Consider the following 25,998-nt stretch of genomic DNA (forward strand, 5'->3'; position numbering starts at 1 on the left):
GCATCTTGAAAAGAGGTTATAAGATGAACAACAACAAAAGCAAAACAAGGGTCATGGAATGTAGCCGAGTTAAATCAGATGATGCTGGAGGAATTAGATTAGGAAATGAGACACTAAAAGCAGTCAAATAGTTTAGTAGTTGGACCAAAAAATAACTGTTGATGGCCAAAGCAGAGAGGATATAAATTGTAGACTGGCTACAGTACAAAAATTATTTTTGTAAGAGATGGATTTGCTAACATCTAATATAAATTTAAGTGTTAGGAAGTCTTTTCTGAAGGTTTTTGTATAGAATGTAGTGTTGTACAGAAGTGAAATGTGGATGATAAGGAGTTCTGCAAAAAAAATTGTAAGTTTTTTTGGATGTTGTGCTACAGAAGAATGCTGAAAATTGAATGAACAGATCAAGTAACTAATGGAGAAGCACTGAAATAAACTGACAAGGGAGTGGTCATACTTGTCATGCCGAAACATGTATTGCTTTTTTTAGCACTGTTACTTAACTGTGCAAAAGGTCCGTATGCAAAATTGTAGCTGCTGACATGAACCGGAAGTCACCTAAAAAAAATCACGAACATGGTTGTGTTTCCTGCTTTGCGCTTGCAGTGACGGCTGGCCACCCCTGGAAATGGCGAGTCGCGAGCAGTGTGCGCATGGTCGGGAAGAGCGGCCGTCTTATCGCGGCGTTCACTAAAGAGGAATATTGCTGCAAAGTTTTTGGTGGAAAGGGGAAACGAATATTAGTTTCTGTGGCATGCATGCCCTTTTAATTTCTGGTACGTATTTCGAAACATACCGTCCTGAAACTGGATAGAGTTGTGAAAGATGTTCTGTACATGCTCATCTATACTCCGCAAGCCACTTTACGGTAAACATTCAATTTCCCCTCACAGGTGATGGTGAACCCTGTAAATGTTTTGCTGCTTGCCATGGAGATATACCACAGACGCCAAATTAACCAATCAACAGAAAACACGCGTGAAGACTATGTGTTGTGCGACATGGTTGTTAAACTTCTAGACGAGCATGTAAATGGCGCAGACATGTTGCTAGAAACAACTGAAACACTCGATTTTGCAGACTGTGAATCTACAGATGGTGAAGACACCGACGAAAGTTGCACTCATGAAGACTCTTCGAGTGATAGTGCCACGTACCATCATCAATTATCTCCGAAAGTAACACCAGCAACTACAATTACCTTATCAGACAAAGAAAAAGCAGTGACGTATTGGTTGAACGAAAGTGGTAAGAAATGCCTACGTGTCAGTACTGTTCAAAATAAGTATCGCTTTGTCCGTTCTGAACGTGAATTGTATAGATGAAAACAGGAAGTCGCTGGACGATGTAAGAGTCGACTGGAAATTGCGACGGAGATTAATGCGCGACTTTTTGTGCTGTTTACCGATGCCAGACAACAGTCATTTAGTGTCAGCGATACAACTTTGCGTGATTGGGTGTTAGAGATTGCCAACACGATAGGCGCTAAAGAATTTACAGCTTCTCAAAGTTGGATTAGTCGCTTCAAAAGATCACATAAAATTGTGGCAAGAAAAATAACAAAATTTGTATCGAGAAACAGGTCGGAAAATGAAATGCCACAAATCGAAACGACAGCTTTTCTCACGAATGCAAAAAATAAGATCGCTAGTTTTAGAGAATCGTACGTGTACAATGCAGATCAGTCAGGTTTTCAAAAAGAAATGTGTGCGAAAAGAACACTGTCATTCAAAGGGGAAAAACATATTGAGGCGATTGAGCAATCCACGACTGCACTCACCCATTCATACACTATAATGCCCATAATTAGTCTGGATGGTTCATTGCTGCCTAAACTATATGTGTGTCTTCAAGAACGTTTTGGACCATGTGTCAAAAGAACAATGTTCTATGCAAACAATCTTGTGGTAGACGCATCGAAGTCTGGAAAAATGGGAAATGAAAACGTTATACTTTTCATGCGTCATGCTTTTCTTCCGTTCTGCGGGAACAAATCTCTTCTCCTTCTAGATTCGTGGTCAGGTCATAAAAGGTCTGATTCATTAAAAGCTGTATTTCGAGCCCACCCTGACAAAGAAGTAGAGATACTTCAGATTCCACTCGGCACGACAAACGTAATTCAACCTTCAGACAGAGAATTTTTCCATCAGTGAAAGGCATTTTACAGAAAACTAAGAGAGAAAATTATTGTGTGCAGATCACTGCAATTTCCTGTCTATCATCGTGACAATATTCTCAAGCTGCAATCAGTAGTACATTATCAATTTTCCTTCCCACGGTTTCAGAATTTGATTAAATATGCGTGGCACTCCTCGAAATATACTGATACTAGGCCTGATTCCTTCCTAACACCAGCCCAGTTTTGTCTACGGACATCTAACAACGTCTGTGATTCGCAGGGCTGTCATATGTCGTCTTTGCTTGTATGTTCTTGGTGCACAAAAAACCTATGTTTTGAACATCGTATCAATATTTCGCATTTCTGCGGTAATTACAAGAAATAAAATTTGGACGTGTTCTAAACCGTATATTTATTTGTGTCTATGTCATAGCTATTTGGAAAGAATGTTGTAGATAACATATCAGCCATATTTGTCAACGAATGTTTAATTATCATACGATCGCTTTCACTGTGGGAATCGGCTCTCTCACTGCTGTGGCAAGAGAGCGGCGCGTAGCTAACGCCACCCTGTCCCTAGATGGCGTTGGTATAACGTAGCAAGAGAGGTCAGGGTTGTACAAGAGGCAGTTATACTCGCGGAAACCATGCAACAATAATGTCTTACTTCATAAAATTGTTTACAGACTTCCAGGTCATGTCAGCAGCTAAAATTCTGCATACAGACTTCTTGCAGTGTTAACTCACAGTGGTAAAAAAAAGCAACAGAGATTTCGACATGACAAGTCTGACCATTCCCTTGTGAGTAAAAAAGAAATGTATGGCACAACTTGACTAAATGAAGGGATCGGTTGGTAGGACACTTCCTGAGGCATCAAGAAATTGTCTGTTTGGTGTGGAAGGAAGGAAGTGTGTTTTGGAGGGGGGGTTTAAAAGTTGAAGAGGAAAATGAAGGCTTGAATACAATAAGCAGGTTAAAATATATGTAGGTTTCAGTAGTTATGCAGAGATGAAGAGGCTTGCATAGGATAGACAAGTGTGGACAGCTGCATGAAGACTTTGTACTGAAGACTACAGCAAGAATGACCATTTTATTGGAACATACTATATAATACTCAAATGAGTGTTACTAAAAACACAAGAGAAGGCCCTGTAAGTTGCAAGACCACTTAGTCTTGCATGTGTGTGTTTCAGTTACTGTGGCACAGACATTTAATTAATCTCTGAGTTGTGGCCTTGAAGGAACCTTAACAAATCTACAACACAGTTATAAACCTGGCCGTCACAAGCTCTAATCCTGTAGAAGTATCAGTCCTATGCAAATACCTCACCTGTTGCTCCCTCCCAAAACTGAATAATGTTGTGCTTGTAAAGATTTTCTCTCCTTCTCACAGTCCTCACGAACCCTACCAATCAAACTCATCCCAAAACCGATATTAAACCCTGCCTTACTGTTTCCTCCTCCATCTGTGATTCAACCACCCAATCTACATAATATTCTTGCCTGTCCCAATTCTATCTCTGCTCCCATGGTTCATATACATGCAAAAGAACAATTGGGCTCTAACACCTTGAGTCAGTGTCCACATGTGTGTAAGTTCTGCTTGTGTGAATGTGTGCATGTGTTTTCTACTGCAGAACAACAACTTTGTCTGTAAGGATGGTCACTTCCAAGTTGTGTCCTTTCGACTGCAGAAGAATTACTTTGTCTGAAAGATATGGTAACTCCCTCACTGTGTCCAAGAAATATGTGGAACAGTAAGCTGCTGAGCATGTCATACAACACTGTTTGCTTGATTTCAATGACTGCCTCTCAACCCATGGCATTTGGATTCTTCTCAGTGCTCCTAGCTTCTCTGAACTATGCATTTGGAACTCTCTCTGCAACATATCCTTTGTTCCCATAACCCTCCTGCCTCAATCTTTGCTAATCCTCATTCCTCACCAAACTCTTGGCACACACCGCACTCTCTCACAGGAAGCACTACAGCATCCCCAACATCACACACACTCCTGCTGTGTTATCCTTCATCTTCCCCCACCATGCTTTTTCTGTAGCCCCACTACCCACCCCATCCCAGGCAAGGTATCTTCCCAGCCCAGAGTAGCCATAGCGTTCAGAGATGATAGTGGCCAAGTGTGTGTGTGTGTGTGTGTGTGTGTGTGTGTGTGTGTGTGTGTGTGTGTTTTTGTTTCTTCATTTGATAGAGGACTTCATCTGATAGAGGACTTTGTCCAATAGCTGGATAGTGAGTAGCTGCCTATCATAGTTCATAATGTTATTGTCATTTGACCAGGATTTTCCCTTGTTTGATAACTTAACATCAATGTTTCCTTGGACCACTGTACGGACTATGCCATTGCAACATCCTAATATGGTTCAGTTAGCAACAGAATTTCTGAAAGTACCTCCTGCATTCATCAACAACGAGGACTGTTGTCACTTGTATCAAACTAGTAATCCAGTTTTTCAACAAATGTTGTGTAGCATCTTTAGTATCATCTCCACCTATAGAAGACTTTGGTGCATTGACCAGAAGGCCAACTATGGATGTAGGTAAAATGTATTCTGTATGCTGGTGTGCACTCTGCTGAAACATTGAGGGTAGAATACAGTTTCTAGTTGCAATTACAAAACTCTATTGAATCTCAGAAAATGATTACCATTTATAATTATTATTTTTCTTAAAATATCTGGCACAAAACTGAATCACTATTTCTTAAAATCTTCATTTTTTTAGGTCCTGGACAGAAAGAAGGAAATATACTAAACAAAAGAAGCAATATTTACAACTACAGCGACCAACTTTACCGGAAGGAACAAAGCTCATTAAATTTCCTATTCAGAATGCAGGTGAGAGAAAAATTTCATTATGTTGTTCCAGTTAATTTGGTTCCAGTTGACAAGGCAGTTTAGTGTCTTATAAGAGCAGGGAGAATGTTCTTGTCACTATTAATAGTTGTTGTACTTTGATGTTTCCATTATAAACTAAGTTTTGTTATTGTTTTTCTTTGCTGTAATATTGGTTTTGTTTTATGAATTGTAGTTACAAGACTATAATATTCATTAACTGTAAATTTTCTGCTGCAGTGGGATTAAAAAACGCGGTAGAGTTAAGGGTTGTTCTGCACATATACATCATGCATTCTCTGAAGCCATCGACTATTCAGTAGTGTTCTGAGTGCTCTGTTGTGAATGTCGTAGCCAGTGCGAGCATTATACATGATCTTAGTGAGTTATTTAGTGAACAATGGAAAATCCAGGATGGAATGTTACAATACAAGAGAAGGAAACTTGCTGCTCACCATATAGCGGAGATGCTGAGCCGCGATAGGCACAATAAAAAGTTCACACAATCATAGCTTTCGGCAGTCTCAGAGAGCTGAAACTACACTGCGATCAGCAGCACCGGTGCATGATGGGAGTGGCGACTGGGCGGGGGTAAGGAGGCGGCTGGGGCGGGGAGGGGGAGGGATAGTATGGTGGGAGTGGCGGACAGTGAAGTATTGCAGTTTAGACGGAGGGTAGGAGAGTGGTGCGGAGGGGGTAAGTAGCGGAAAGGAGAGAAATAGAAAAGAAATTAAAAGACTGGGTGTGGCGATGAAGTGACGGCTGTGCAGTGCTGGAATGGGAACAGGGAGTGGGCTGGATGGGTGACGACAGTGACTAACGAAGGTTGAGGCTATGAGGGTTACGGGAGTGTAGGATGTATTGCAGGGAAAGTTCCCACCTGCGCAACTCACAAAAGCTGGAGTTTCTGGGAAGGATCCATATGGCACATGCAGTCATTGAAGTGAGGAGTATCATATTTGGCAGCGTGTTCAGCTACAGGGTGGTCCACTTGTTTTTTGGCCACAGTTTGTTGGTGGTCATTCATGCTGACAGACAGCTTGTTGGTTGTCATGCCTACATAGAATGCAGCACAGTGGTTGCAGCTTAGCTTGTAGATCACATGACTGGTTTCACAGGTAGCCCTGTCTTCGAAGTGATAGGTAATGTTAGTGATCGGACTGGAGTAGGTGGTGGTAGGAGGATGTATGGGACAAGTCTTGTAATTAGGTCTACTACAGGGGTATGAATTAGTACACAGTATGGTTTGAGAGTAAATCCGGGAAAGACGAAGGTAATGAGAAGTAGTAGAAATGAGAACAGCGAGAAACTTAACATCAGGACTGAAGGTCACGAAGTCAGTGAAGTCAAGGAATTCTGTTATCTAGGCAGTAAAATAACCAATGACGGACGGAGCAAGGAGGACATCAAAAGCAGACTCGCTATGGCAAAAAAGGCATTTCTGGCCAAGAGAAGTCTACTAATATCAAATACCGGCCTTAATTTGAGGAAGAAATTTCTGAGGATGTATGTCTGGAGTACAGCATTGTATGGTAGTGAAACATGGACTGTGGGAAAACCGGAACAGAAGAGAATCGAAGCATTTGAGATGTGGTGCTATAGACGAATGTTGAAAATTACGTGGACTGATAAGGTAAGGAATGAGGAGGTTCTACGCAGAATCGGAGAGGAAAGGAATATGTGGAAAACACTGATAAGGAGAAGGGACAGGATAATAGGACATCTGCTAAGACATGAGGGAATGACTTCCATGGTACTAGAGGGAGCTGTAGAGGGCAAAAACTGTAGAGGAAGACAGAGATTAGAATACGTCAAGCAAATAATTGAGGATGTAGGTTGCAAGTGCTACTCTGAGATGAAGAGGTTAGCACAGGAAAGGGATTCGTGGCGGGCCGCATCAAACCAGTCAGTAGACAAAAAAAAAAAAAAAAAAAAAAAAGTGGGGGGGGTATGAACCATGAGATAAGGGATTGGGAGCAGGGGTTGTGTAAGGATGGACAGGTATATTCTGTAGGTTCGGTGGACAGTGGAATACCACAATAGGAAGGGTGGGAAGGATGGTGGGTAGGACATTTCTCATTTCATGGCACAACGAGACATAGTTAACAACCTGGTGGTACTGATTTACGAGGGGAATGCTCCTCTGTGTCCGGACTGTGGGACTTTGGGAGGTGGTGGGAGACTGGAAAGATAAGGCACGGGAGATTAGTTTTTGTACAAGGATGGGAGGATAATTACGATCAGTGAAGGCTTCAGTGAGACCCTTCGTATATTTAGAGAGGGACTGCTTGTCACTGCAGATGCGACGACCATAGGTGACTAGGCTGTACGGAAGGGACTTCTAGGTATGGAATGGGTGGCAGCTGTCGAAGTGGAGGTATTGCTGGTCATTAGTAGGTTTGATATGGTCGGAGGTTCTGATGCAGGCATCTCTAAGGTGGAGGTCAACATGTAGGAAGGTGGCTTGTTGGGTAGAGTAGGACCAGGTGAAGCAAATGGGGGAGGTGTTGAGGTTCTGGAGGAATGTGAATAAGGTGTCCTCATCTTCAATCCAGATAGCAAAGATATCATCAATGAATCTGAACCAAGTGAGGGGTTTAGGATTATGGGTTTTTAGGAAGGATTCCTCTAGATGGCCCATGAATAAGTTAGCATAGGGTGGTGCCATGTGGGTACCCATAGCAGTACTGTGGATTTGTTTGTAGGTAATGACTTCAAAGGAGAAGTAATTGTGGGTGAGGATATAGTTGGTCATGGAGACTAGGAAGGAGGTTGTTGGTTTGGAATCCATAGGGCATCTGGAAAGGTAGTGTTCAATAGCAGTAACGCCATGGGCATTAGGAATGTTAGTGTACAGGGAGATGGCATCAATAGTGACACGCAGGGCATGAAATGGTTGGTATCTTTTATATAGGAGGATAGGTTCTGAGTAATAGGTTGAAGGTGTTGGTCTATGAGATTCGAGATTCTCTCAGTGGGGGCACAGTAACCGACCACAATGGGGTGTCCTGGGTGGTTGGGTTTATGGACTTTAGGAAGCATGTAGAAGGTGGTAGTGCGGGGAGTTGTAGGGGTAAGTAGAGAGATGGACTCTGGAGAGAGGTTCTGGGATGGGCCTAAGGATTTGAGTAGTGACTGGAGATCCTGCTGGATTGCTGGAATGGGATCACTGTGGCATGGTTTGTAGGTGGAAATATCTGACTGATGACAGAGTCCTTCTGCCACGTAATCCTTGTGGTTCAAAATTACGGTGGTGGAGCCTTTGTCTGCAGGTAGGATTATAAGATCAGGATCGGTTTTTAGATGGTGGACTGCAGTTCTTTCTGCGGATGTAAGGTTAGTATGCATGTTGAGGGATTTGAGGAATGATGGTGAGGCAAGGTTCGAGGATTAGAAATTTTGGAAAGTTAACAGGGGGTGGTTTTGAGTTAGTGGGGGTAGATCACGGTTGGCTAGAGGAGTGAACTGAGTTAGGCAACTTTCAATGTCGGTCTTTGGTTGAGTCTGATTGGTCGGGTTGGGGGGGGGGGGGGCGGGAGGGGGGGACTGGAGCAACTGAATTATATTCTCCGCCAGGGTTTTGATTACCTCTCTTCGTGCCCTGAAATGAGAAATGTCCGCTGTTTGTCAGTCTTGGGCGGCTGGCGCGCTGCCAAGATGGCCTTGAGCCGCCTTATCGGCGGGGTCAAAGGTCACGCGCTCAGAGAGCTGACGTAACATGCTGTTGCATACTCTATGTCGACAGATTCTAGATGTACCCTTGTCCGTTTTTAAGCTACGCTACAGATCACTTTATTTGTGAAAATACATTGTACAATCTCCAATAAATTTAACATATTCACAAGTACCTTTACCTTTAATCCATACAAATACAGTTTCATTAACAGATATTTTACGTCTACTTCGTGTATACAAGGAAAAGGGTGAGGGTGACATATATGTTGATTTGCCGAAGTCTTTATTTGCATTTTCAGTGACATGATATGTTCGATAGGCTATGATGTCACGATCGACGAAGCTTTCCAGTCCTGATATATTGTCTGTCTTGCACGACGACGGTATCTTCTGTATGAAGACGTCGAAATGACTACTTCAGCTGCCGACAAGAAAAAGAATACCATCAAATCTGTCGCTGCACATTCGCTGTTGGATGGACCCGCAGTCTTCTGTGGTTGCAGGCTGAACTTCAGCATCGACATCAATGATTCCTTTACCCATGGCAACGGGTGGTTAACAGTCGTTATTGTACGTGGTGGGACAGGCGTACCAAATGTATCAGGACTGGAAAGCTTCGTCGATCGTGACATCATAGCCTATCGAACATATCATGTCACTGAAAATGCAAATAAAGACTTCGGCAAATCAACATATATGTCACCCTCACCCTTTTCCTTGTATACACGTAGTAGACGTAAAATATCTGTTAATGAAACTGTATTTGTATGGATTAAAGGTAGAGGTACTTGTGAATATGTTAAATTTATTGGAGATTGTACAATGTATTTTCACAAATAAAGTGATCTGTAGCGTAGCTTAAAAACGGACCACCCCGTGGTATTCTGCCGTCCACCGAACCTACACAATACACTTGTCCATCCTTACACAACACCTGCTCCCAATCCCTTATCTCATGGCTCATACCCCTGTAATAGACCTAGATGCAATACCTGTCCCATACATCCTCCTACCACCAGCTACTAACATTACCTACCACATCAAAGGCAGGGTTACCTGTGAAACCAGTCGTGTGGTCTACAATCTAAGCTGCAACCACTGTGCTGCGTTCTATGTAGGCATGATAACCAACAAGCTGTCTGTCAGCATGAACGGCCACCGACAAACTGTGGCCAAAAAACAAGTGGACCAACCTGTAGCTGAACACACTGCCAAACATGATACCCCTCTTCTCAATGACTGCTTCACAGCCTGTGTCATATGGACCCTTCCCACCAACACCAGCTTTTTTGAATTGCGCAGGTGGGAAATTTCCCTGCAATACATCCTACACTCCCATAACCATCGTGGCCTCAGCCTTCATTAGTCACTGTCGTCACCCATCCAGTCCACTCCCTGTTCCCATTCCTGTACTACACAGCCGTCATTTCACCGCCACACCCAGTCTTTTAATTTTTATTTTTATTTCTCTCCTTTCCGCTACTTACCCCCTCCCCTCTCCACACCTTCTCTCCTATCCTCCGTCTAAACTGCAACACTTCACTATCTGCCACTCCCACCATACTATCCCTCCCCCTCCCCGCCCCAGCCTCCTCCTTACCCCCACCCAGTCACCACTCCCATCGTACACTGGTGCTGCTGCTCGCAGTGTAGTTTCAGCTCTCTGAGACTGCTGATGTGTGTGCTAGTTACGCTTGTGTGTGTGTGTGTGTTGTGTGTGTGTGTGTGTGTGTGTGTGTGTGTGTGCGCGCGCGCGCGTGTACGTGTGCATATGCATGTGCGTGAGTGGGCGTGCTCTCACATGTCTGCTGCTGGCAAAGGCCTTAATGGCCAAAAGGTATGTTTGTGTGAATCTTTTTATTGTGCCTATCGCGGCTCACCATCTCCGATGTATGGTGAGTGGCAACTTAACTTCTCTCATATTATTATTGCAACAATGGAATAGTGTTGTTTACTTTGGTGGTTCAGGATTCAGAAAGTTAAGTAAGTATATTGTACATGAAACTTTTACTACGGATAAGTTTTGTGCAAGATAGATGCAGGCATATACGGGGGTCACTCCAAAAGAAATGCAGACTACTTTTTTTTTTTAAATCCATCTTTTATTCTACATGTTTGAAAGTTTTACAGTGTTTAGATACATCCCTTAGTAACATTATTTTCATTCCTCCACATAATTTCCATCCCTCTCAACTGCCTTACGCCATCTTCGAACCAGTGCCTGTATACCCACACAGTAAAATTCTGGACCAACCTGTTGGAGCCACTGTTTGGCAGTGTGCACACGGGAATCATAATCTTCAAACCTTGTTCCACGAAGAGAGTGTTTCAGTTTCCCAGAGATGATAGTCACATGGAGCTCATACTGTTCCAAAAGTTCGCTGCATACTGTTTTTCTTGTTTCTTTGTGAGCCACTGTCAACATCCTGTGAACCCACCTGGCACAAACCTTTTTTAACACCAACACTTTCAGTATTCTGCAAACACTTCTTTCTCCTATCCCAACGTAGCATGACAATTCGTTCACTGTGATGCATATTTCAGCAGTCACCAATTTGTTAACTCTCTGCACATTGTCTGGAGTGTGTGCAGTACGAGGCGTGCCACTGTGAGAACAATCTTCAATATTGCCAAGCCCGCTTTCATCACATAACCTGCTTGCCCACCAACTAACTGTACTGCGATTGACAGCAGCATCTCCATACACCAACCTCTTGTGGAATATTCCCACTGCCTCGTTTTCACAGCACAGGAATTCTATGATAGCATGTTGCTTCTGACAAACATCTAGTGTAGCAGCCATCTTGAAGACATGCTGTGACGGCGACACAGGTTGAACTAAGTTTGAAAAAAAGCGGAGAGGTTGCATCTACACACTGTAAAACTTTCACACATGCAGAATGAAAACTGTATTTTTACAAAAATAGTGTGCATTTCTTTTGGAGTGACCCTCGTAGCAAAAAAGAGAAAATATGTCTCAGTAATATTGGCATCATTAAAAAAAAAAACAAACAGAACAGCAACCAGATCAACAGATAAAAGTTGGTGGCATTGCTTAAGGAAACATGAGTAGAATTTCATCTGCTGGAAAGGTTCCGCTAATGTTATCTGGTACAATGAATCCTGTTTTATTGCTTGCAAAGAGCAAAATAATAATAACTCATGAATGCTGGGCAAGGCTTCTGGACTAACTGGGTGAAAAAGTAAGTGTGTGTGTGTGTGTGTGTGTGTGTGTGTGTGTGTGTGTGTGTGTGTGTGTGCGTTGTCTATGAAAAGATCAGGGGAGCTGTAGTTGAGGATTTCACAGACCTTCCGAAAAACACTTCAGTGATAAAATATAATCTTTGGAGAAGTGTCGTGCAAAGTGCATCGATGCAAAATCCTACCTACTTGAGCAATATTCTAAAATAGGTCACATAGGTAATCTGCTTTGCAGAATTTTTGCATTTCCCTATTATTCCACAAATGAATGACTGATCCTATGTGATTGTTCAATTTCATATCCCTGCAAATTGTTGCACCCATCTGTTTGTATGAATTTATCAATTCCAGTTGTTACTTGTTGATATTGTAGCCACAGGGTACTATGTTTTGTTCAGTTGGTATTGTGCACAATTTTAAATTTATGTATTTCAACATCAGCACATGTTTAGCATCTGTTCAAACTTCAGTAAAGCCCAGTTTACATGACGACATTGGGTTGCGCCACACGTTGCTTGGAATGCGTTGCATGCAAGTGGTTTCATAAATGACTGTAGACATGGCGACACCAGTGTACACTTGAGTTTCATCATTTTGTGGGTCCCTGAGTTGTGTCTGAAATGAAAGTTTTGGCAGCTGCATGTCGCACGAGTTGTAATGGAGTTAAAGCTTGTTGTGTGGAATTGCTGCACAAGGAAAAAAATAAGAAACGTGTTTTGATTCGTGACTGGATCAAGAAAAGACGTTAGCTTGGTTGCTCAGCATCCTTGCTGAAATAATTTATAATGGAAGATCGAAGAAGTTCTTTTAATTATCTTATAATGTCACCAGAACCATTTATGTTACTTCTAAATAGAGTCAATTATGCAATAAGGAATAAAGGTACTGTAATGCATGAAGCACTGTCCCCAGAACTGAAATTACATATCATATTGTGTGCATTACAATCGAGAACACTCGGTATGCTATAAGATATGGTTTTAGTTAGTGATGACGCTATTTCACTAACAACAATAATTATTAATATTAACAGTAATAATTATTAACATTAGCAACAATAATTATTCGAAGCAGGCCACATTAACTACTCTCTTGAAGATAGATCTGTACAGTAGCAATATTTCAAAATTCTAACATATGTGAATGGGGAACACTGCAGCAACGTTTCAAATAGATTAATATTGAATAAAGAATGCAACTTCTTGTATTTGTATACCCTTCCCATCTGTCAACGATATTCCTTAACAAAGAGTTGGCCAACTTGTCTTGTAGACAAGAGCATTGCCACAGATAGAATTACACTTGCTTATATTTTTATTAATTTAGTTGTATATGTGCTCCTAACGCAATAAATTGTGCCCTGCAGCTCGGGTATTGTCAAACCATTTATATTATAATTGCACATGACGGTCTCAGCAGCTTCAATATGTTGCATATTTTTGTAATCAGCATCACTGAAATCCCACAAACACCTATGTAAAGTTTAGATATTCAAAAAGCGAACATTATTCTCCATCCCCACTTCATATTTCAGTTTGTCTATGCTCTACGAACACACACAACCTCAAAACTCAGGCAACTAGGGTCGCCAAAGTTGGAACATGCCGAAAGTGTTTAGTTTCATCAACGAGTTGCCCAAACGCTTGGCGCGCATGCACAGTGACCGATAGTGCAGTTGCCTGCAACCTAGTGTCGTCATGTAAACTAGGCTTAACATAATCCCCTGCCTCCAGAACGATGCAATTACTTTCTATATCTTGTCTATGTTCTCAACTGCATTGAATAATGTGCTAATTCCAAAATCAGCACATTGTAGTTCTTCATGCCCTTCTTCACAGTTTGGTATGTCTGCATCTGTTTCTTTTTCAGAGTTCTTTGCTGGCTGTTCCCTATGCTTTTTCTGTTCTTATGTCTTTTGTTTTAACCCACATGTTTGCTCTTCAATGTTGTTTAGATTTTTTTCACCAGCCTTTTGGCTTCCTCATCTTTGTGTCCCTCTTCTTGTTTTTTCTTTTCCTGTTCCACTTACTGATTCCAGCAGTATACTTATTTCCATTTTACCTCTCTTGCACCACTTCCTTGTGCCCTAAGATCTCCTTAACAGCCCTTGATATCTCACTAATATTTTGTAAGGATTTCCTCAGAGCTGCTTTTATTTTGAATATCTTGTAGAATGTGCAACTGGCCTCTCACTACCCTCCCAGATATTTCCTGCAAATTCTGTTCTTCCTGACCCAGTATTATTTTATCTTTGTGCAATCACAGTGCCAAAAAGTTCTCAGCCTATTTGTCACAAAAATTCTAGAGGTGCATGTTCAGCTGCCATGCCTCATCTCATGCTAAGAAATGTCTCTAATGCAGTTGATTCACACATGTGGCTCCTCTGCTACAAAATATAAACAAGCAAATCCTCACCAAACAATCCAAAACCCATCAAAACAGACAAAAGAATTGGAAATGAAGTTGAATACTCCAGGTTTACTCCACTCACCCATATTATCTTTTTCTTATCTCCTTTGATGCACTCTGTATTTTTCCCCTATACTATTCTCTCAGAATTTCTTTCAGCATCAACCCACCCTTCGTCAGCATGCCTGCATAAGTAAGACCCACCTTTACTTCACACATTTGCATGTTCTACATGGAATGATATGCCTAATGCTCTGCTCTGTGGTCCCTTCCTGTCCCTGTCACACAGCACTTGTCTTCACCATCCATATCACACATCAGCCCAGCAGCCTACTCACACATGTTGGTTTGCGGTGCTATGAGATGGCAGTAGGTCGTTTTCTGTTGTCTCTGAAGCAGCTTATTACTCTTTTCTAATTGCATATCTGCTGCTCAGTGCTTTACGGATTTGGTGAGTAGTCATTATGTTAAAATTTCAGGATATGAAAGTTTTGTTGTAATTGCTTTTCCCTCGAAAATATTACAGAGATTTTTATACCATCAATACTATTACAGGCTGTCGAGAAAATGGTCATCCAAGGAAAGAGTGGATTATGAATCCAAATGGAAAGAGTTATGTTTGTATTCTTCATGAGTATGTCCAGCACGCATTGAAGAAGCAACCTTCTTACAAATTTAAGGAGCTCGGTAATCATTTCTGAAACTTACCTAATTCTTTTTGTTAATTCAAGGAAGAGGTAAGCATGAAAATCATCTGTCACGGTGATGATACTCAAGAGCTGTTTTTTCTTACGTTAATTTTTAAACTGAGTGTCTGTAATTACGATCATCTATGTTTTTATCCGAATGGACATTCAGTTTGTGTTTACTGTGTTAGATGCTTGAATTACAGCACAACAATAGTAGTAATAGTAGAAGTAGTAGTAACAGTAATGGAGACGATGATAATAATAACAATAATAATAATAATAGTAGTAGTAGTAGTAATGAGAAACATAATGACAACCTGAAATTATTTATTTGAATTTTTATATAATTATTAATAGTAAACTTCTTCAACTAATTGATATGAAAAAGTATTATTTTTAGATTGAGTTTTAATAACATGAGCTGAGGTGTCTGAAATTCTAGTGAAATCTTCTGTCAGTGTGCTGTGGTAAAGATTAACAAATAATTTACCAAGAGTTTTCTTATTTTCATGTATCTTAGGTTGTTATTTTATCTTATAGAAAATGCAGGTACACCCTATTCAGCTACAGTATCAATAAATGGCATGCAGTATGGAGTTGGATATGGGACAAGCAAAAAACAAGCAAAATCAGAAGCTGCAAAAGCAACCCTGGAAATTTTGATTCCTGAAATGAGAGAAAAAATTCAGTCAAGTGACAGAGGTGGGGCAAAAACTGAACATGGATCATCAGACTCATACCTATCTGTAAGTAAATTTTAATGGCCATTGGTGGTTATGTTAGTAGTTATAGTAGCAGTGGCAGCGGCGGTGATGTATTATTCCATTGTAATCGATGAAAACAATGGGAAGAATGGTGATCAGACTTGTCAAATTTATTTTGGTCATGGCTCATCAGACAGTTCTTTAGAAGTTCTGGATCATTGTCGATTTCATTCAGCAATTGCTGAACAATGTCTACACAATGTCATTTTTGCTCAAAATTCAAGAATTTTGGAACAAACTTTGCTGCTAAGCTTTTGATGCCCAAAACATCCAATAAAATTACTTGACATGAGCCAAAGTATATGTCAACATAATCAGCAACCTTTCTGATGGTGGTTAGGTGATTTTCAAGAACCATTTTCTTTACTTCCACATTGCAGTCAGTAACTGATGTGCTAGAGCATCCACAGTCATCATCATCTTCAACATCATCTTTACACACTTTGAGACTTGTGTACCACTTGTAAACTCCTTTCTTAGATTATATTAGATTAATTATTCATTCCATAGACTCACAAAAGAGGGAATCCTTCTGGGTGTAGAACATGTCAGATAAACACATTACAAAAATGTAATTAGGAAAACTTGTATCATTAATTTTAATGATCTTCAGTCAATAAACAGTGTAATTATGAACATGAATTAAAATTAAACTTTTAATATTTACAGGTTTAATACTTACATCTGCTTTCTCTAAATCCATCATCCACACAGCAGTTATTCACTTGGATATTTCAACCAAGTATTGTCAAAAATTAAAGTAAATTATTCATTTCAATGATCCTCATTTGAGAACAGTCAAATTCTGTACAAGATTTAAAATTTAGCTTCCACTATTTACAGACTTAAGACTTACATCTGCTTTCCATACATCCATCATTCACACAGTAGATAGTTACTTGGCTGTTACAGCCAAGTATTGTCAAAAATTAAAGTGTAATAAATTTTCATTAAAATGGTCTACTGCACCTGTTCAGAAACTTATGGATGGAATAGGAGGAGTTGGCCACCAAAAATTCTTTTAAATTAAGTTTAAATTGTGCCTTGTCTGAAACTAAGCTCTTAATGGTTGCTGGTAACTTACTGAATATCTAAAAACAAAGATGATGTGACTTACCAAACGAAAGCGCTGGCAGGTCGATAGACACACAAACATACACACAAAATTCAAGCTTTCGCAACCAATGGTTGCTTCATCAGGAAAGAGGGAAGGAGAGGGAAAGACGAAAGGATGTGGGTTTTAAGAGAGAGGGTAAGGAGTCATTCCAATCCCGGGAGCGGAAAGACTTACCTTAGCGGGAAAAAAAGGACAGGTATACACTCGCGCACACACCCATATCCATCCGCACATACACAGACACAAGCAGACATTTGTAAAGGCAAAGAGTTTCGGCAGAGATGTCAGTCGAGGCAGAAGTACAGAGGCAAAGATTTTGTTGAAAGACAGGTGAGGTATGAGCGGCAGCAACTTGAAATTAGTGGCGGTTGAGGCCTGGCGGATAACGAGAAGAGAGGATATACTGAAGGGCAAGTTCCCATCTCCGGAGTTCTGACAGGTTTGTGTTAGTGGGAAGTATCCAGATAACCTGGACGGTGTAACACTGTGCCAAGATGTGCTGGCCGTGCACCAAGGCATGTTTAGCCACAGGGTGATCCTCATTACCAACAAACATTCGCATGAACGGACAGTTTGTTGCTGGTCATTCCCACATAGAAAGCTTCACAGTGTAGGCAGGTCAGTTGGTAAATCACGTGGGTGCTTTCACACGTGGCTCTGCCTTTGATCGTGTACACCTTCCGGGTTACAGGACTGGAGTAGGTGGTGGTGGGAGGGTGCATGGGACAGGTTTTACACCGGGGGCGGTTACAAGGGTAGGAGCCAGAGGGTAGGGAAGGTGGTTTGGGGATTTCATAGGGATGAACTAAGAGGTTACGAAGGTTAGGTGGACGGCGGAAAGACACTCTTGGTGGAGTGGGGAGGATTTCATGAAGGATGGATCTCATTTCAGGGCAGGATTTGAGGAAGTCGTATCCCTGCTGGAGAGCCACATTCAGAGTCTGATCCAGTCCCGGAAAGTACCCTGTCACAAGTGGGGCACTTTTGTGGTTCTTCTGTGGGAGGTTCTGGGCTTGAGGGGATGAGGAAGTGGCTCTCGTTATTTGCTTCTGTACCAGGTCGGGAGGGTAATTGCGGGGTGCGAAAGCTGTTTTCAGGTTGTTGGTGTAATGGTTCAGGGATTCCGGACTGGAGCAGATTCGTTTGCCACGAAGACCTAGGCTGTAGGGAAGGGACCGTTTGATGTGGAATGGGTGGCAGCTGTCATTATGGAGGTACTGTTGCTTGTTGGTGGGTTTGATGTGGACGGACGTGTGAAGCTGGCCATTGGACAGATGGAGGTCAACGTCAAGGAAAGTGGCATGGGATTTGGAGTAAGACCAGGTGAATCTGATGGAACCAAAGGAGTTGAGGTTGTAGAGGAATTTCTGGAGTTCTTCTTCAGTGTTACACCATCCGGGTTATCTGGATACTTCCCACTAACACCAACCTGTCAGAACTCCGGAGATGGGAACTTGCCCTTCAGTATATCCTCTCTTCTCGTTATCCGCCAGGCCTCAACCTCCGCTAATTTCAAGTTGCCGCCGCTCATACCTCACCTGTCTTTCAACAACATCTTTGCCTCTGTACTTCCGCCTCGACTGACTTCTCGCCTTTACAAATGTCTGCTTGTGTCTGTGTATGTGCGGTTGGATATGGGTGTGTGTGCGAGTGTATACCTGACCTTCTTTCCCCCTAAGGTAAGTCTTTCCGCTCCCGGGATTGGAATGACTCCTTACCCTCTCCCGTAAAACCCACATCCTTTCGTCTTTCCCTCTCCTTCCCTCTTTCCTGATGAAGCAACCGTTGGTTGCGAAAGCTTGAATTTTGTGTGTATGTTTGTGTTTGTTTGTGTGTCTATATATATATATATATATATATATATATGGAAGTGGGTTTTAAGGGTGAGGGTAAGGAGTCATTCCAATCCCGGGAGCAGAAAGACTTACCTTAGGGGGAAAAAAGGACAGGTATACACTCGCACACACACACATATCCATCCACACATACAGACACAAAGGTATACACTCGCACACACACACATATCCATGCACACATACAGACTTGTGTCTGTATGTGTGGATGGATGTGTGTGTGTGTGTGTGTGTGTGTGTGTGTGTGTGTGTGTGTGTTTGGATATGTGCGGATGGATATGTGTGTGTGTGTGCGCGCGTGAGTGTATACCTGTCCCTTTTTTCCCCCTAAGGTAAGTCTTTCCGAGCCGGGATTGGAATGACTCCTTACCCTCTCCCTTAAAACCCACATCCTTTTGTCTTTCCCTCTCCTTCCCTCATTCCTGATGAAGCAACCGTGGGTCGCAAAAGCTTGATATTTGTGTGTGTGTTTGTGTGTTTTTTATTGTGTCTATCTACCAGCGCTTATATCTTGAAACAGAGATGTTGTAACTTTCCAAACGAAAGTGTTGCTATGTTGATAGAGACACAAACAAACACAAACACACACACAAAATTCAAGCTTCCGCAACCCACGGTTGCTTCATCAGGAAAGAGGGAAGGAGAGGGAAAGATGAAAGGATGTGGGTATTAAGGGAGAGGGTAAGGAGTCATTCCAATCCCGGGTTGGAAAGACTTACCTTAGGGGGGAAAAGGACAGGTATACACACACGCGCGCGCGCGCGCCCGCACACACACACACACACACACACTCACACACACACACACACACAAGTTTAATGCCAGTGAATTGGCTATGAACCACTTATTAATGTCAGTAAAAATTTGATTTGCTGCCCTTTCTAAATTTATATTTGATTTAATATTTATTACAATGTTTGTATCATCTGCAAAAAGGGAACCTTGGCATCTGGTAATGTAACAGATGACAGGTCATTAATACACACAAGGAAAAGTAGTATGGAACCTTGGGGAACACCACATGTAATTTCTTCCCAGTCAGATAATGTCTGATTGCGTACTGCTGAACTGTTACGTAATGACACCCTTTGTTTTCTGTTAGTAATATATGACTGAAACCACTTTGCAGCACTACAAGTGATAGTTGATTTGCCCAAGACCACAGTCATATTTTTCAAGCAAAATTTGATGCAAATTCTGTGATCCATCTTTTTCAAAAGTAAAAATTCACTCAGCACTCGAAAACAAATATAATCTTTTTGACTGTCAACAATAAACTAAGTATTCAAAATAGCTGAAAAAGCAAACATACATCAGGAACATTTGTACCCTAAAAGATAAAAGAAATTGAAAATTGGTTGAGTAAAGTCTATGAATTAAAAAAAAAAATCCCATTACTTCTTGATTATATCACAAATATTTGTTTCTAGAAAAATTTGAAAATAGAAATAGAATTCTACAACAATGGTGCTTAGATTGCTGAGGCACTACTATTGTTCAAATGCACAGATTGATGTTTGCTGATGCACAATTTATGTGATGTTCTGCAACATCTGTTAGGAGCATCAGGAAGGAGGATGTAGACAGGACACACCAGCTGCTGAATGAGCAACTACTGTAGCTGTTTTCATAGATTAACAGATAATGGTAGGGTGAGAAGGGAAGCAGGTATCTGTTTATAACTGTTACTACATTTTAAGCAGTTTGTCCCTCAGAATAGAGAATGGTAGGGAGAAGTAGTCATTCTGAATCAAGAGAGAAGTAAGTCCAGCAAAAATAATCGGAAATAATAAAATTAAAACATATTTGAATATGAGAAAAGGTATCATGTATAGACACTGTATACATGTATTAACTGTTTTTCATCATGATGACTTCAATATTTGAGGAGGCCACAGAGCTGTGCGCCGCAAGGTATGACCGTCATTGCAACTGCATATTGTAGAGCACTGTATCCTCAAGGCAGTACCTTGTGACAGGTGCTTATTCCCCATAACTCACTTTGCAACCATTGTGGGAACACATGTCCGCCAGTTTCTGCACTTTGTATCACATGAAGTGCACTCACTGAGTGGCACACACTCACTGAGTTGCTCTGCAATACAGCTAAAGAAACATATGCTCTATGCAGCTTTGCCACAATGTAGTGACACTAATGGGCCCAGCATATGTTGGAATTTATTGGAATTAGACTATCTTTGTAGCTGTAAATTTTCTGTGTTTTCTACAGAGAAAGTGTATGCTGTAGATGACAATATTATGAGAAAGATAGATTGCTACTCACCGTATAGTGGAGATGTTGGGTCACAGATAGGCATAAAAAAAGACAGCTAAACAAGTAAACTTTCAGACAAAAGGCCTCCTTCTGAAGTACACCACACACACACACACACACACACACACACACACACACACACACACACACACACACATGCGCGCGCTCTTGTACTCTTATTAAGTTTGCCACATACACTGTACTTGGTTGTTTACCTGCAGCAAGACTTTTCTCGTCCATCAAGTATAATTAGTTCACGCACTTTCAATACTTTAATTCGTAAATATTGTACATATATAGATAAAATATATATAGTAGCATAGCTTAAATAATTTCAAGTAGTTTAGCATCTCTTTCCTCTGTATATAATCCCTTACCTTATCTTTGTGTGTGTGTGTGTGTGTGTGTGTGTGTGTGTGTGTGTGTGTGTGTGTGTGTGTGTGTGTCTTGTGTAGATAGTCGCAGTTATAGTATAGACTCTCTTAATTTTCTTTGTCTTTATTTATTCAGTAGGCTTTACAAATGCTAGTGCGGGCTGTAGCTCATCAGATTTGTTTGTTTTGGGCGCTCCAACACTTCAGATGTGCCTGTCTGGCGTGACGTGCTTGCAATTTGTTGATTAGCTTGCTCCACAATGCGCATGCGCTGTGGCGCTCTGATACCACTTGTGTTGTGGTGAGTTATGTATTGCATTGCACACTACCAAGTGTTTCATAAGTTTGTTTATTTGTTTACAACTGGGCTACGCGGAAGGCAAAGCGTTTTATTTAGTGTGTCGTCTCTAGACATATAAAAGTAAAATTCTTCATTGTTACAACATATTACCTTATTGCGTGCACATTTGACATATAAGAAAAAATAAAAATACAAACAAAAATTTTCCTTAACAACTAACAACTTGATTGTGTGATGAATCAAGTGTCGATCAAGCTCGTGTCCCAATTCTCCTCCCAGGCCACAGAATGGGGGCCTACCATGACTGGCCCAAGTTTTCTGGCGTCGCAGGGTGCGTCTGTCTCTGGGCTATGTGTAACTTCTACTATATGGACTGTTGGTGTTTGATTATGCCAGTTAGTATACTGTGAGGCTCTTGATTGAAATTCTCTTTGCTTTTGCTTGTTATTCGGCTTATGTGCATTACTTTGCTGGCCGCATTCCGCTGTCTGGGATTATTCAACTATCTGGTATTGTTTTGTGTTTGCCAAGCGATGGGCTGGTTATTGCCAGTAGCTTGTGGTGGTACATATTGTACAGGCTGCCCATATGCTGTTTGCCCATGAATAGTTGTTTTTGTTAAATTTTTGCCCATTTCTTTTTTATCTGCCCATGAATTTAATGCTTTTACCATTGCCGTTGTGATTACCGTTACCATTATTGTAAGGTCTGTGTGGGGTAAGATTGCCATCCGTGTTGTACTACAAATCCATTGTTTACTTGTTGGTCCATGAATCTCTGTGGCACTATCTGTATTCGTTTTTGAAAACCATTTTATTCATAATTTTGTTAAAAACTATTGAGAATGGAGAAGAGGAATGGCCATTTTTGAACATTCCTTACAAAATGCAATATGCCAAGATGATGGAAATCCAAACTTGGCAACAGCTGAAGGTAATGCACCAACTCGTGGACTGGCCTATGCCAACCTAATCGATGATGTTGATGTCCCACTATCAATAAATGATGATACTGTTAATATAACTAATCATGATGTCACTTTTATGATGCTTGATGAGACAATTTCTCAGTTCTCAAGGGAAACATTTTTTCAAATAGTGAAACTGAAGGGTGAGACAGTGAAAATTCCTTTGATTACTTGCTCACAACATTGTGAATGCATGAACAGGAAAAGTTTGTGAAAACAATGTAAATACTAGTGAGAGACACAATTTGACACAACTGATGCAACAAATAATACAACAGTATATGAAACAACAGGAATTTCAGGTTCAAATGGCTCTGAGCACTATGGGACTTAACTTCTGAGGTCATCAGTCACCTAGAACTTAGATCTACTTAAACCTAACTAACCTAAGGACATCACAAACATCCATGCCCGAGGCAGGATTCGAACCTGCGACCGTAGCAGTCGCGCGGTTCCAGATTGAAGCGCCTAGAACCACAGGAATTTCAGGAAGTTGTAAAACAACAACTTAAGTGTATGACACAGCAGTTCATAAAACCTCAGGAACATACAGGATAACAGTTTACACAGCAAAATCAGGCAGTCAACAACTTCAAGAGTAGTGTTAATCAACAGTTCAGTGAGGTGGGCAAAACTGAATTATCTGACGAACTATCTGGAAAGGTGCCAGAGCCAGGTGAACAACTAAACCAAGAAATAAGTACCAACATATCTCACAAAATAAATAACTATATGATCAAAAGTATCTGGATATCCTCAAAAACATACGTTTTTCATATTAGGTGCATTGTGCTGCCACCTACTGCCAGGCATTCCATATCAGCAACCTCAGTAGTCATTAGACATCATGAGAGAGCAGAATGGTGTGCTCAGAGAACTGTCGGGCTTCGAACGTGGTCGGGTGATTGGGTGTCACTTGTGTCATACGTCTGTAAGCAAGATTTCCACACTCCTAAACATCCATAGGCCCACTGTTTCTGATGTGATAGAGAAGTGGAAACGTGAAGGGACACATACAGCACGAAAGCGTACAACAGGCCAACCTTGTCTGTTGGCTGAAAGAGACCACCGACAGTTGAAGAGGGTTGTAATGCGTAATAGGCAGACATCTACCCAGACCACCACACAGGAATTCCAAATTGCATCAGGATCCACTGAAAGTAGTATGACAGTTAGGCAGGAGGTGAGAAAACTTTGATTTCATGGTCGAGCGCCTGCTCATAAACCACACATCACGCCAACAAATGCCAAACAATGCCTCGCTTGGTGTAAGGAATGTAAACAATGGAAAAACGTTGTGAGTGACAAATCATGGTTCACAATGTGGCAATCCGATGGCAGGGTGTGGGTATGGCGAATGCTCGGTGAACGTCTTCTCCCAGCGTGTGTAGTGTCAACAGTAAAATTCGGAGGTGATGGTGTTATGATGTGGTCATGTTTTTCATGGAGGGGGCTTGCGCCCCAGTCATTTTGCATGGCACTATCACAGCACAGGCCTACATTGATGTTTTAAGCACCTTCTTGCTTTCCACTGTTGAAGAGCAATTCAGGGATGGCGATTACATCTTTCAACACAGTCGAGCACCTGTTCATAAAGCATGGTCTGTGGTGGAGTGGTTACATGACAATAACATCCCTGTAATGGTCTGGCCTGCACAGAGTCCTGTCCTGAATCCTACAGAACACCTTTGGGATGTTTTGGAACGTTGACTTTACACCAGGCCTCATTGACCGACATTGATATCTGCTCAGTGCAGCACTCTGTGAAGAATGGGCTGCCATTCCCCAAGAAACCTTCCAGCACCTAATTTAATGGATGCCTACAAGGGTGGAAGCTGTCATCAAGGCTAAGGGTGGGCCAACACCATACTGAATTCCAACATTACCGATGGAGGGCGCCACAGACATTTGGGTCATTTTCAGCCACATGTCTGGATACGTTTGATCACATAGTGTACGTTAATGGAAAGAGTATCAACCGTAGACAATAAACAGGAACAACTTGCAGCTGACAGAACCTTAGTGAAGCATATTCTCAAATTCAGGAGATGCAATCACACAGTCAGTGGGCTGCAAGATGTGTGCAAAAACGTATCTACAAAAGTACAAAACTTAGGTCTAAGAGTGGGCCAGTTAAGTTTAGAGTCAAAATTTGCCAAAATACAGAGAGATAAGATATGTGCATATGTAAAGGAAATAACTGAAAAAGCTGAAGCTGGGATGCTGGATAAGGGCAGCAATCTTGCTGAAAAGGTAGTGTCAGTGTGCAAGATTTACATAGATACAGTAGGCGAAGCTCTAAAAGAGAAAGAAAGTCAACTTCTAGTTAAAATAAATTCAGGTTTAAAAGAAGAGGAAAGGTTACGAGGCAGTATGGCTGAAACTACTGGCATAAGAACGTGAAATATTATATGACACAGTCTTACATAATTTAAATGACTTTAGTGATGTCTTTGTACAAGTTGTCATCTTTTCTTTAGAAATGAACTTTCCGTAAAGGATATTCATTGGAAGGAATCTACTGCCAGAGAGACTGCATCAAGTGTGGCTTTATAAGGCAGGCAGCGTAGCAGCTTCCTACATTTACCTCTGAAATCAGCATTCCCAGTTTGTCTCATTTGTAGGCAGAATTTAATTTTAATTTGCTCCTTCAATGTTTTAATGATTCCCAATCTCGCAGACATGTAGCAAATACAATTAACGTTTCATTACTTCCTTATAACAACAGTATGAATCATTTATCTCAGAAATTTTTATCTCAGCAATTGAAAGGTCTGTTCATATTTCGCTTGGCGCTGTCCAAACGGTCGCCATTGAATAGGGATATGGAAATGGATTAATTCATTGATAATTGCTTGAATAATTGGAAAAAATGATTGGGAAGAATAGTTGAAAGAAATTTGTAGGTAATTTATGAATCTGTGCACAACCTCTATTGAACTTAAACTGATACCAATATCAACAGACCTTCAATATCAATACATTCAAGATCAATAAACATAATTTGCATTATGTACTGCTTCACATTAATTCATTTGTGTTTAGTCTTGAGTGTGACAATGTTGATGCAGGAACGCTCCTCTGGATACTGTGTAAATTCTTCTTGCCTGCACTGAACCTCTTGATGCAGGATCTCAGTGGTAAGTGAAATGATGAGCAGCTGGCAGTTGACCTCTTAACCATGCGAATAAATATTGCTTTTCTAATAACTTTTTATAACACTTTTAATGAATGGCTGAAATACACATTTTTAACAGTGCTGGCACGACGGATCCATGCATACGTCCGTACGCTACCACTTCTGGAAACAAAACTGTCAAGCTACATGAATTAATAAATTGAAGAGCATATTTCTTACTTTGTTTCAAGTATCCAATTTCTTTATGTAGGCCTGTACATAAAT

At 41.1% G+C, this 25,998-nt stretch overlaps 1 protein-coding gene across 2 annotated transcripts in view; it reads left to right on the forward strand.

The window, feature by feature from the left end:
- LOC126418956 (microprocessor complex subunit DGCR8) overlaps window positions 1-25,998 on the forward strand; it is a 257,886-nt gene that overhangs the window by 147,122 nt on the left and 84,766 nt on the right. For both annotated transcript variants that reach the window (XM_050085999.1, XM_050086000.1), the window contains exons 7-9: window positions 4,861-4,973; window positions 14,811-14,942; window positions 15,485-15,690. In XM_050085999.1, the coding sequence (XP_049941956.1) occupies window positions 4,861-4,973; window positions 14,811-14,942; window positions 15,485-15,690 (451 nt within the window). The remainder of the gene's footprint in view (window positions 1-4,860; window positions 4,974-14,810; window positions 14,943-15,484; window positions 15,691-25,998) is intronic.

Source organism: Schistocerca serialis, chromosome 9 (assembly GCF_023864345.2).
Source record: "Schistocerca serialis cubense isolate TAMUIC-IGC-003099 chromosome 9, iqSchSeri2.2, whole genome shotgun sequence".
Taxonomy (NCBI): domain Eukaryota; kingdom Metazoa; phylum Arthropoda; class Insecta; order Orthoptera; family Acrididae; genus Schistocerca; species Schistocerca serialis.